This window comes from Emys orbicularis, chromosome 13 (assembly GCF_028017835.1).
Source record: "Emys orbicularis isolate rEmyOrb1 chromosome 13, rEmyOrb1.hap1, whole genome shotgun sequence".
In the NCBI taxonomy this organism is placed as follows: Eukaryota; Metazoa; Chordata; order Testudines; family Emydidae; genus Emys; species Emys orbicularis.
Genome location: NC_088695.1, coordinates 36,679,343 through 36,692,873, shown reverse-complemented (window position 1 = coordinate 36,692,873; position 13,531 = coordinate 36,679,343). Strand labels below are relative to the sequence as shown.

Sequence of the window (13,531 nt, the reverse complement as noted above, 5' to 3'; positions counted from 1 at the left end):
CCAATTGGGAAGTGGCCGTGCAAACTCTGTTGCATCACCCTGCTGGCTCCAGTCCCAAAATCAGTTTCCCAGCTGCTAGTGCAGTCGCTCAGCCCTCACCGATGAGAGAGATGATCACCCTGGATTACACCTTTGCCCAGCATTACTGATGCTGTTAAAATGAACTTTACAAACAACTGGGCTTTTTTTTTTTTTTTTTTGGCCCTACACGTGTTTGGGTAATTAATTTAATGCCGGGTTAATTACCACCACCCCAGAGAGGGAGGGATTAAACCCGGTTGTTTGTCCATTTATGGGACAAGGTAATAACTGCCTGCTGTCCATAATGATCTGATGAGAGAGGACTGCATAGCAGGAGTGCTGATGAGCAGCTGTAGGAGCAGCAACATGAGCCTGCACAATCCACGTGCCAGTCTGGAAGCTGGATGAGGATCTGACTGCTCATCTCTGGCCCGTCATTTGGTATCTGCAGCAAAGAGGATAGTAAATCTCTTCAGCTACCACACCCCACCTTGCTCTCTGGAACACACTGAGAGTAGAATATAGCCTTGTGCATTTCCTTGTAGCTGTCAGCCACTCTGATCGCAAGGATAATGACACGATCCAAATGGGCCAGTGCCACTAAGCACAGTGGGAATCCACCTATAGGCAGGGGTTGTTTAAGCAAAGATTTGTGTATCACTTACCCTCCGTGCTTCCTGATCCTTGCCCTTAGACCTGCTTTAGAATAAAACAATAATGCTCGGTACTTCTGAAGCAACTTTCACCCAAGGATCTCAAAGAGCTTTACAACTCCTGTAGGGAAGGACAGATAGGGGTTACTTTTGCCACTTGTGAAAGGCAGCCTTATCTGGGGAGGTACATGGCAGCTGTTTAACATCTCAACAGCGATGCCATACAACAGTTTAGGACAGGAAGTGGAGAAAAATATTCCTCTCCTATCCAATGAAGCTGCAAGAAGAAATTTGGCTCAGACACTGGGCTTAACAGCCAAGCTCTCATCAAAGGTGCCATGGGATTGCTAATGAGCACAAGCGGTCAAGAGGACTGGTTTTATTGCTTCATCTGCCAGGCAGCACAGGCCTGCCTATAATTAGGGCTATGTAACAATGCAAAGAGAAGAGTGCCACCTACTGGTAATCATCAGCACTGCCTTCTGACACACCTTCAAGGTGCTCCTTCCAAGTAGTGCCTGGACCCAGCCCTGCTTACTGATGTCTGATTGGAATCACAGCACAAGGAGCGATAGCTGTACAGTTAACACAGCACTGAACACATTTGGCAATTCTTTGTTGCAAGATCTTCTCTAGGTAGATCAACCGGTACAGCAAGCTCTTTGGGAAAGTGTTTATAATCCCTGCTGAATGGAATGGCGGAATTCCCCTAACTTGGGAAGCCGTACTCATATCAGGTCTGGTATCTCTATTACTCATGGCATTTTTAACTGGATTTTTATAAATGTCAGGACAGCAGGTTGCTTTTGCTCTTATGTGCTGTCCTTCCTTCCTTCTCTCACCTCATCCCTTCATATCGTCTCCACCTCATTCCTTACCACCTTCGCAGCCTTGGGGAGACCTCTCTTAACCCTACTCCACCCTTCATTCCCATCGTCTTCTCCTCCCACATCACCTTCCCCCTGCCCATCACAATCTGATCCTGCCAATTTTGTATTACCCTGTCACACCCGTTCTCCCTCCAGATTCCCTGCTCCATCCCTGAAAGCCTCCCACGGATCCATGACCTCTTTATCTCCTGCTATTCTCCTTCCCCTCACATGACCCTGGTACTCTCCATCTGACTCAGCATCCGTCACTGCCCTTTCCTTTGGTGGCTCTTCATAAACTGCCCTGGCCAATGCCACTGGGTCCCTCCTCTCACACACACACCCCGCCATTATCCCAACCCTTCTCTTCTTCCTCCCCCCTCCTTCATTGGACATCCCACCATGCGGCTCTTCCCCCCCCCCCACCACCACCACTCGAGCATGCATTATCTACCTCTCTACCTAATTCTTCTTCCTCTGTTTTTCTGCCATCTTTGCTGCCTGATTGATTCACTTTCTTCCTCTCCCCTCAGTCCCCCATCCTCATCTGTGAAACTTCATTTTCCAGATTTACGACCTTCCTGATCTGAGTGCTTCTCCATTTCTTGTGCTCATCTCTCTCTACAGCCTTGATCAGACTCCTCCACTCAGTCTCAAGCACTCTCACAACTCTGTCCAGCCTCTCCCTGAACTCCCTGTTCAGATCCAGGGTTTGAATTCAGCCCATCTTTGCCCACCACAAACTTGGGATCCAGAGCTGAACCACCTCAGGGTTTGAGGGTTATTCATATCCTGGGGTTTATGGTTCAGGCCTATCTAGAATTAAAATGTCTCTTTCTTCTGATAATAAAACTGCATAACAACAACTGCAGTCCTTTGCTTGTGCTAGTTCATTTATATCATGCAGTCGAAAGAAGTAGAAGGATAAGTTAATAGGAGCATCAGTTACCTTACTCAGAGCGTTCCCCACTGACCTCCAAAAGTTCTTGAGAAGAAAGCAAGGCAACTCATCATACATATCATCTGATACACACTGTCTGGGTGATTCTTCAGTATGAGAGGTGGCTATTTGCACGGGAGTATGATAGCTACGATGTAACAATTCGTGATGCATAGCATGATGGTGCACACGTAAATAAATAATTTCAGGGTGGTGAAATAAATCTTATCCTTAATTATCAGTAGAATTTGGGTCTACAAGATCGATGGCCCATGCTCTACCACCTTGGCCATCCTTCTTGCTTGGTGTATTGGCAGTGAGCTGAATATCACTGAGAGCATTTTTTCCACTCGTGTACTGAGAGGATTTTTCCATTGGGATACTACGAGGCAACGATTCTCCAGGGTCGGCATCTAGTGTTTTATCTGCTGGGCCCTCAAAAATATTGATCAATATGTATATTGAAATTTGACATCTCAAAAGAGCTGGGTCTACTTTGTTTGGCATTGTACAGTGATTCTCAAAACTCATTCATCATGTGGAACACGTCTTACCAGACAGATCTTTTCTCAGGCTGCTTCCCATCTCATTTACAATCACATGGACCACCTTCCCTCCCATCTGAGATCCCCTAACATCCATGTGGCAACTACAGTTATTAATGGAAAAGTACCACTAGAAAAGCACTTAATGAGCTTCTTCTAACGCAATATAGCAGCTGGAATCAAGGCTAGGCCAGTACCATGTGTCCAGCCAGCTGTCCAGACCAGAGTTTGGAAACCACTGCTCTAGGTTGTACACCGATGCACAGCTGGCATTTAAGACAGCATGGGCACAGAGACGCACACACCCATCATCATCAGGAATCAAATCTGGGACCTTGATCACCAAAGTCACATGCCTGCAACTAAAAAACTCCTTTGGCTGTGAGAAAGCAGTAGAGTATTATGGCCCATAACACCAGCCACTAGAGGGAGACACAGTCACAGGCACTAAGTTTTATTACACTATTCTACCATTATTTCTAAAAGCTTTGGGAGATTTGAAGGCGCCGGGAGGTTTAAAGCAAAACTCTCAGGGTTCTGGTTTTAGGGGCAAACAGTAAAGGGATACGGGGCATTCTTGACACATGCCATGTGTTAAAGGAAAAGGATTAACAGTATCTGGTTTTCACTGAGATCATTCTGTTAGGTAAGGGCAGCAGAGGATAAATCTGTCCCCGAAGCCAAGCTCTCAGGGTGGGGATGCTCATTTTACAGAGCCAGACATGCTCTCTCAGGCTAAAGTGAGACAGTTCCATAGAATTGGGAAGATTCACCATAATAGAATGCTAGTGATTTCTGTGCACTTGAGATAGTAGCATGCAAGGAATATTTCCTCTGATTCCCCAGAAGCTGCAGCAGGAGAGCACCACTGGGGAGCACACATAGCACCAACAAAGAGCCCCCCAAAAGCAGCAGCACCAAAATAAATAAGACAAGAGATTGGCGGCAGACGGGATAGCATGCAGTAAACTAGACATGACACATTGGATGACTGCCCCCTGCTGTGCAGGGATATTCCTGGAGACCACTCCCCATCGTGCAATGTCTTGGAAGCATGTTACACCTGGACTCCAGTCACTGCACTGGCTTCCAGTTCGCATCAAGGTGCTGGTTCTGATTTATAAAGGCCAGACTGGTTTGTTCGTACAGACAGACTTTCTACTCCTCTGTAACCCCTGCAGTTGCAATCAGACAGGAGCCAGGAATCTGAGGGAAGAATTTGCCCTTCTAAAAAGCGGTTTCATGTTCTTCCACTCCAAGGCAAGGAGCAAAAAGCCCCCCTAGAAACCCTAGACACGTTTGACTGGAGTCAGAGGGGTGGCAGTGGAGGGTCCTTGACTCTGGAACTTACTCCCCTTGGATACGATGGAACCCAGGCTGCTGACAGGGCATGTTCAAGTCCTGTCTATTTCCTGGGGGTGGAAAGCTGGGTCTTCCAAAGGGATGGGGTGCATGGGGATGAGTAGGTCGAAGGGGGAAGGTTGGTGGATTTGGAAGAATGATGAATGTGCCCATTGGGTCAAGTGACACCCGGTATGTGTATTTTTATGCCGCACCGCACATGTGCATGGATAGGGACAGTTTATAAGTTCAAATATATGCACGTCTGGGTCTATAGGAATTCTCCTTGTTTGCATTCACGAGGCCAGCATAGGCTATAAAGGGGCTATTGAAGGTGGTGGCAAACCTCCCGTCGGTGCTGGGTGTCACAGCACAAAACCAGGTTGTGTCTGGCTGACAATCCTGAAAATCTGTTTTTCTAAGGAGGTGTGGCAGAGACTCGTGGGTGTTGAAAGTCAAAATGACCTTGCCCCATATCTTGTGCCCTTACTTGGATATTACACACCCCACACTCTTCCAGCTCCCGCTGACTCTGGTGAGATCATTTAAGGAGTCAGCTGAGTCAGCTTCCCTGTACCTGACCAAGTGGAAGGAAAATGGGTTGGACCTGAGTTAAGCCCATGACGTGCACAACTCCCACCTTCAGGTCTTGGAAGGGAAGAGTGTTCAGTGGTCCAAAATCTCCCTCACTTATATCAGTCAATCTCTGTTGAAATCAGTGGGATTGCACCAGAGAAGGATTTGTCCCAATGGATGGAATTTGTATTTAGTCCCACTGGCAACTCCCACCGTCAATGGCAGAGCACAATGCTGGCAGCGTCCTGCAGAGACTGTAAGCTCTCCGGGGCAGGGACCGCCTACCGCAATGGGGCTCAGGCCTCTGGCCACTACTGTGACACAAATAAGTTCTCAGTTTGTGTGCCAGTTGCCTTACTGCTGTGCCAGGTTTGCTGTCCATTCCAACATAGGGCTGGACCCGACCACCCGAGTTCAGTTTATTACATTGGCAGAGAAAGAAGAGGATGATGGAGGAGATTGGTATCAGGGCTGAGCAGAGGAACAGTTTAGGCAAGTTTAGGCAGATCAGAAAGCAAAGCAAAGGCCAGGACAAGCAGCTCCACAATACACTGACTAGTCCCATCACTGAATATAAGGGTCTCATTTTGGTGTGCTCCATTTTTCATGCAGATGAGCTAATTCTGAGTTTGATTGGCCTAATCGTGGGCCCTGTCCTTAGTCGTGGGCAATAGCTGGTGAACTCGATTCACCCCAATAGTGCAGGGAGGTGCTGTACGTACCTTCCTATGTCAGTGGGGGTCTGTGCCCCAGAGGGCAGTCACCCCAGTGTAGGGCAGAGGCACTTGTGCTGCAGTAGGATCCACCAGGGAAGGGCAGCTTGAAAATGGGGATCATTATACCCATCCACCTTTGGGAAGTGCTGGAAGGTCTCCAGATTAAGAGGGCTACCTAAGGACCCAGTATTATTGCTACACTCTGTATTGCGACCTAAGCTTCATAGGAACCCAGCAGGTGGAGACTGCTGAGGAGATGCATTGAATCCGCTTATCCTTGAATACCGCCATAAACACGTCCCCTCCCCAGTTAGGGCCTCTACTAGCTCCCAGCAGGTGATCTTTCTATAGAACACAATACTAATAAAGATTGTGTTGCTCGACCTGTAGCTGGGGTTTCTTTTATGTGAGAGTCTATTTCAGTTCAAGCTTAACAGTCCAGCCCCTTGGAGCCTGGCCCTATAACATATGACTCCCTTGGCTTGAAATGCCACTGCAGGTTTAAGCAAGTGCAGAGGAGCTTGGCAGGAAAACCTGTATCATTGCCACAAGTCTTCCTCATTTTCCTGTTGATGAGGGATTTTTGTCTGTATCCCTCTCTGAAGATCTGGTGCGCACAAAAATAAATGAAGCAAGAAACTCTCACCTAAGTGTGGAATTTGCACCAGATTCCTGATCTCAATTTTTTAGAATCAGGCTGTGACGGTGCCCCCCATAAGGCTTTATGGAAATATGCTTATGAATATATATATGACATAACTAGAATATGTTTTATGTTCCATATGCCATGTAACATATCTATGCAAAGGTTATGATCTACTGAATATATTCATCCTATTTGTATGCACGTATCATTTTTGTATTCAAAGTTATGAATATTGGCTGTGTACTTGCTTGATTTTTAAGTAGCCTTAGTAAAGTGTTTGGTCAGCTTCTTGAGAAAGGAATGTGCAAGTTAAGTGCCCAATCAAGAAGCAATTGACGGACAATGGATCTTGGAAGGCTCCAATCCACATAAGAAGTCTACATGAGGGCGTTCAAGCTAGCATGTGAGCCATGGCGGCTACCTGTAAGTTATGAGTCATGCATGGACATGTGACTCCAAAACTCCATCTTGTAGCTGGACTTTGCATAGGAGAGAGGAGGGGGTCTCCACCCACAAGAGAAAGTCTATTTAAGCCTGTGGGAGACCCCTCCATTTGGTCTTGAGCTGGCTAAAGAGATATCCTTGGGGGTGGAGAAGCTACCTGAAAGAAACTGGAACAAAGGACAGTAACTACAGGGGGTGTGAGTGATTGCTGGACCCAGACTAGAAGGAGACTAGTCTGTAAAAGAAAGCTTAGTGGAATTCCTCTAAGGGTGAGGTTTTTATCTGTACTCAGTTTTCTTACTGTATTAGACTCAGACTTGCGTGTTTTATTTTATTTTACTTGGTAATTCACTTTGTTCTGTCTGCTATTACTTGGAATCACTTAAATCCTACTTTCTGTATTTAATAAAATCACTTTTCACTTATTAACTAACCCAGAGTATGTATTAATACCTTGGGGTGAGGGGCAAACAGCTGTGCATATCTCTCTATCAGTGTTATAGAGGGCGAACAATTTATGAGTTTACCCTGTATAAGCTTTATACAGGGTAAAACGGATTTATTTGGGGTTTGGACCCCATTGGGAGTTGGGCATCTGAGTGTTAAAGACAGGAACATTTCTTAAGTTGTTTTCAGTTAAGTCTGCAGCTTTGAGACACATGGTTCAGACCCTGGGTCAATGTTGGAGCAGACTGCCGTGTATGACTCAACAAGACAGGGTGCTGGAGTCCCAAGCTGGCAGGGAAAGCAAGGGCAGAAGTAGTCTTGGCACATCAGTTGGTAGCCCCAAGGGGGTTTCTGTGATCCAACCCGTCACACAGGCTCCAGGCAACTATAATGTGGCAGCCTCCCACGTGGCCAGGAGACACTTTTGGGGCACTAGACAACACCCCAGTCTTTTAACAATACAGATTCAAATATAACCAGTAAAGTGTTTGATCTATAATGATCATTAGCGTTTCTGGGACAGCTTCTGGTCTCACTCCTGCGAGTGTTAAGCCACTCACTGGCACAGCATTACTCCAGATTTACAGGCATCACGGAGATCAGAACATGCCCACAGTGGGTTTGTGCGTCTTTTAAGCTCTTTGGGGCAGTGGTTTTGTTCTTCCCTTGCCACCGCTTTCTCTGTTGTAAAGCGCCAGGCATGCGTATAGCACTACACAGACACTGGGCCAAATCCTGAGGCCTGACTATTTTTCCTTGGGCAAACTCCCACTGCATTGAAATCAATGGGAGTTGCAACTGCTTGCAGCAGGGCTGGCTGTGGCCTCAGGAATGCTAGGGATGCTGTGATGTAAGTTTTAGTTCACATCCTTCTCTTAGTGGCTTTTCCTGCTAGACTCCACCCCCTTACCATGGAAGCGACACTCACGGAATGACAATGTGCTGAAAATTACACTACTCTGCAGTTTACACCCAACGTGGAATTTATATCACCGTTTACATCACATCTGTATTTGTCCCTGGGACACTGGGGCAGATTTTAATCTAGTTTAATTGGTGCAAATCTGGAGCAACTCCACTGACTTCCATGAAATGGACACCGGTGTAACTAGAGCTGACTGAACTGTTCACAGCAAGCAGCTTATTAGAGAGACGTCGTCCTTGTTCGGGGTGTGGATGTCACCTTGGGACCCTCGAATTGTTTGATCAAGGTGATTAGGCTTTTCCCATGCCCTCTGCTCTGGTACTGACTGCACCTTAGAGCAGTGGTTCTCAACCAGGGGTCCAGGGCCCCCTGGGGGGACACGAGCACGTTTCAGGGAGGCCGCCAAGCAGGGCCAGCATTAGACTCGCTGGGGCCCAGGGTAGAAAGCCGAAGCCCCATCAGATGGGGCTGAAGCCCAGGGCCCTGAACCCTGCCACCCAGGGCTGAAGCCGAAGCCTGAGCAGTGTAGCTTTGTGGGGGCCTCTGTGGCATGGGGCCCCAGGCAATTGCCCTGCTTGCTACCCCTAACGCTGACTCTGGCTTTTATATGCAGAAAACCAGTTATTGTGGCACAGGTGGGCCGTGGAGTTTTTATAGCCTGTTGTGGGGGCCTCAGAAAGAAAAAGGTTGAGAACCTCTGCCTTATAGGACAGATTTCCTCCCACATGCCTTTGACCGAGAACCCTGAGTACGGTTAGACTCCAGTTTCCCTTTTATTACCAGCCATTGATTTACCTCTTCCAAGACACCCCTACAAGAATATTCCCTAACACCACAAGGATCTTAAATAAACAGGGCCAAATGCTCTGTGTAAATCATCATTGGTCCATTGATCTCCATTCCATTGACACCAGTGGAACTAACACCAGCTTCCATGAGCTGAGGGTCTGGCCCATGAGGTTTATTAGGAAAAAGCAGCAAGTTTCACCTTAAAAGAAAAGTAACACAATAGACCCCAAACCTACTGAGGTCTGAGACTCCCTGGCCTTGCCCAGGAAAAGTCGACCCCAAACCCTTGAATTTACAGAAAAGAGTCACGTGTCTAATGCTCACATTGCTAGAGCTCTGAGACTGTCCAGTGGCTGTGCAAGTCTTCAGAGTCCCAACCCTCAGTGCCAAAATAGCATCCTCACTCAGGGTATGTCTACACTTCAAGCTGGGGGTGTGGTTCCTAGCTCAGGAGACGTGCTGGCGGTAGTTCTCATCGAGACCCTAGGCACATACACGGGGTGGCTAGCCCGTCCCAGCGCTCGCACTGCTGTGGCTGCATGCTATTTTCAGTGCACTGATTTGAGGAGCGCTAGCATGAGTAGGTCTCTAGCTGGGAATCACAAACCTCCCACTCAAAGCATAGACAAAGTTAGTCCTGCTCCTCAGCCATGGCCATTGAACCCTTCCAAGTCAGTAGGCGTGAGAGTGTATTAGAATATTCTCCACTGAGACCTGCTTACCTCAGCCTAGGGAACATCCTGACACAATAGCTATTGCATGTTCTTCTATCGACTTGTTTCCATGAATAAACCCGGTGTCATCCACCCCTTGTCCCATCCCAGGTTAATTTCAAAAGTCTCTCTTCAGGTGTTGACTAATAATGGACTTCCTCTCTCTGCTTAGAAGCTCCAAGTAAAGGCAATTACTAATTTGTGTGCACCTGTTCTTGGCCCAGCCAAAACTAATGGCCTCTCCCCCTCACCCACCTCCCAGGCGTCCCCGCCTGTCTTACCTGAAATCCTTTTGGATGTTAATTAGGCTTTCACCTGGTCTACACTACGAGTTTAGGTCGACTTTAGCCGCGTTAAATCGAATTAAGCCTGGACACGTTCACACAACGAAGCCCTTTCTTTCGACTTAAAGGGCCCTTTAAACCGGTTTCTTTACACCACCTCCGACGAGGGGATTAGCGATAAAATCGGCCTTAGGGGGTCGGAATTGGGTTAGTGTGGACGGAATTTGACGTTATTGGCCTCCGGGAGCTATCCCACAGTGCTTCATTGACTGCCTTGGTGGAGATGTTACCTGGTGTTCAGTGTTCAAGGAGAAGAAGGGAGAAAGCCAAGACAATACAACATTCAGATTTTATTCCTTCCTTCACATACACTGTACACTCCTAGCAAGCACTTCTGGAAGTAGAGGTCTCTGTGTTCCTAGATATTTCCCTATACATAAGCATACTACCATGCTAGAAAGCTTCCCAATGGATGCTATCCCTTTCATCACATCTGAGATAGAAAATTAAACTTGATTATCATAGCCTGCTGCTGTATTTACCATGCTATTACATTCCCTTAAAATCTCTCTCATCACATATAATGCCCCCGTTGAGAAACTATCTACTGAAACACCAGAGACAGCTTAGCTCTCTGTGGGTTAAAGAAACCATCCTTGAATCTCTTTTGCCTACTCACAAATGATCAGCTAGTCATTTCAGGTGATAGGGTAGAGTCACCTGGGTAGACAATATCTAGGCCACCACTGAAGATAATCCTCAATCATACTTCAGCTTTTAGGAATGTCTTTGTTTATTCAAAATGATTTGCCAAATGCTTTGTGCAAACAGATTTCAGCCCCCGGCTCCAGTCTCCAAGGGGGCTGCCGTGGTTATATGGCACTAGGCTGAGGACTTGGGAGACCTGGGCTACATTTTTCCTGCACAGGCTTCCTGGGTGAACTTGACCAAGTCACGCTTTCTGTGCCTCAGCTCCCCCATCTCTAAAATGGAGGTAATAGCCCAGCCTGTCATCACAGGGTGCTGTGAGGACAAATACTATTCTGCTGGGAGGTGCTAGTAACTGCTTGGGTCACAAACCTCTTTGAGATTGGGTGTGAACGCACCCTGCAATTAACATAACTGTCAGGATGAGTTAATCAGAAGTTCCCCCACCACCAGCTAAGACAAATGGGGGTTGTGTGAACCCACTCAGGAGCCTGGACTGCATTGGGTAGGCTCACGGTTTTGCGGGGAATTTTGTGAGAGAGAGAGAGACCACAGAGAAACTGAGGACAGACAGCACAGAGAGCAAGAGGCAGAGGCAAAAAGCAAGAAAGCCAAGCAGTAGCCTGTGAGCACAGTACGACCCTGGAAAAAGCAACAGCGAGACCTCATGGGGCTGTCGGCTAAACCTTTCTTCTTTGTTCCTCCTGCATTCGGGGCAGCAGGACTTGTACATTCCTTGTAAATAAACAAGACTGCACCAAACTCCATCCATTTCAACTCCCAACTAGAACATCTCCAGTGCCCTGAACTTGGACTAGCCGCTCGGGTCAAAAACGGGCAACAGTGTGTTAAAGATTGTGAGCTGCTCAGGAATGAGGACCCACAAAGTGCCATGGATCGAATCTGGACTATTCGCTCAGGCGAAACTCTCTCTTTCTGCAAACACAGACTTGCGTGTCCGAAAGTTTGCAGACAGCAAATAAGAGGGGTGGTGAGGACCAAAGCAAATTGGTGATTTTCCATTTGCGAGTAAATGTTTGTGCATACCTTTCGCCACTGTTTGCCCAGTTCTAAAAGTCACAGATAAGCCTGGCCCACCCGGTAGCTGCTGTTTTTATTTGTTGCTTCTCTTTATAGCTGCGTCATATGTGTAAGGTTACATTGAAAGAACAAATAAATGCCCACAAACAAAAGAGAGAGAAGGTGGGTGAGGTCATATCTTTTATAGGACCAACTTCTGTTGGCGGGACAGAGAAGCTTTCGAGCTTACACAGAGCTCGTCTGCAGGTCTCTCTCACCGACACAAGTTGGTACCTCACCCACCTTGTCTCTAATATCCTGGGACCAACAGGGCTACATCACCACCACGTACAGCCTGCAAAATGGATCCCTTATACTCCCCATCCTGGCTCCTTTTGTCAACAACAGAGGGGCCATTGTTCAGATGAAATGCCCACGGGGTTCCCATAGAGAAGTAGGCGGAAGCAGCCAGCTCTCCCCTTTGTCTCCGTACCGTGTTCTCATTTTCCCAACACTGGCCCCATTCTTCCATTCGCTCCCTGCATGGCTGGGGTAGCGCAACCTTCCAGCTCCCTGGACAACAGGCAGCCTGGCCCAAGTTCACAGCAGAGAAAGCAGCTCCTCACTGCCATGCCAGCTGCCCAGCAGAAACCCCAGTGATCTGAGCCGTGCATATCCCCAATCCCAGGGCCGTGGCGCGGGAGGGGTTTAGCTAAGCGAGGCTTGGACACGCAGAGCCTTCTGGCTCAGCTGGACGTCAACAATTTAGCTCTGGGCCTATGCTATGCACCGAGGCCAGAAATGGGAGTGTGGTGGCAGCACCCTAGGCAGGAGCAAACAGGAGAGCGGAGGTGGAAAACCAATGCACTGAGCCATTCCTCTGGTTGTATGCCAAAGAGCCCCTCTCTGCACCTGGAATCCAGGCCTCTGTCCCCATATTTGTACATATCATGTAGCCAGTACTTACCTTTCTGTCGCAGTATGAAAGAACCGCAGGCTGCCCATGCACTCTGCCATTCCCTCCAGAACATAAAACAGCTGCCTCTCTTCTCTCATCTTCCAGACTCCCTCCTCCCAAGCCTGCCAGCTTCTCTGCCTCCCTTCGCCAACATCTTCCTTCCCAAGAACTCCCGGTGTCTCTCTGCAGTGACACTAGAGCCCGGCCGCCTCGGCTGGGATCCACTGATGCTCTTGTGCCAAAGGCTCCATTCAGCCGTACACACTGCACAGCAGCACATTTTGTGGACCGTAGAACGTTCTGGAAGTTCCCTTTCTTGTCAAAGGATAAGGGACAACAACCTGCCATTTTTGCATCTACCTCTTGTCTCTCATCACACACTTTAAGCTCTGTGGGGCAGAGACCGTCTTTTTGTTAGGTGTGTACAGTACTTAGCCTGATGGAGCCCAGAGCTGTGACTGGGGTTACTCCAGATGCTACCACAATCCAAAAAACCAAAACAAAACGCACTTTTTACATGAAAGCTTAGATGAGCACTGGTAATTCAAGGGTTAACGAACAAGCCGTCAACCAGCCATTTTGCCAGCCCAGCCAGGCTCAGGGAACCAGTTAGTCTGTAAGACCAGAAACCCCTCAGACAATCTGTTCAGGCCAGTTCTGTTCAGAATTCCCCTCTGCCCAGGAAAGAGCAGGAGAGCTTGGAAAGGCCAAACACCAAGCAGCAGTGCTTAATTTGGGCCAGGGTTTGCCAGGGCTCAGCCCTGGCACCTCTAGGCCAGGCCGTTCCTCGCCCCGGCACCTCTAGGCTGGGCTGTTCCTCGCCCCGGCACCTCTGGGCTTGGCACGTCAGTTATGAAAGTAAAAAAGTTACTTGAGCACCTCTTTCATTACAAATTAAGCACTGCCAAGCAGGATGTCACCATTGCCACCCTCCAG

At 48.0% G+C, this 13,531-nt stretch overlaps 1 protein-coding gene across 1 annotated transcript in view; it reads right to left on the bottom strand.

Moving 5' to 3' along the window:
- Positions 1–12,693, bottom strand: part of FADS6 (fatty acid desaturase 6) — a 37,615-nt gene extending 24,922 nt beyond the window's left edge. Inside the window, exon 1 of the mRNA XM_065416249.1 lies at positions 12,605–12,693. Coding sequence (XP_065272321.1) covers positions 12,605–12,693 — 89 coding nt within the window. The remainder of the gene's footprint in view (positions 1–12,604) is intronic.
- Positions 12,694–13,531: the final 838 nt, after the last annotated feature.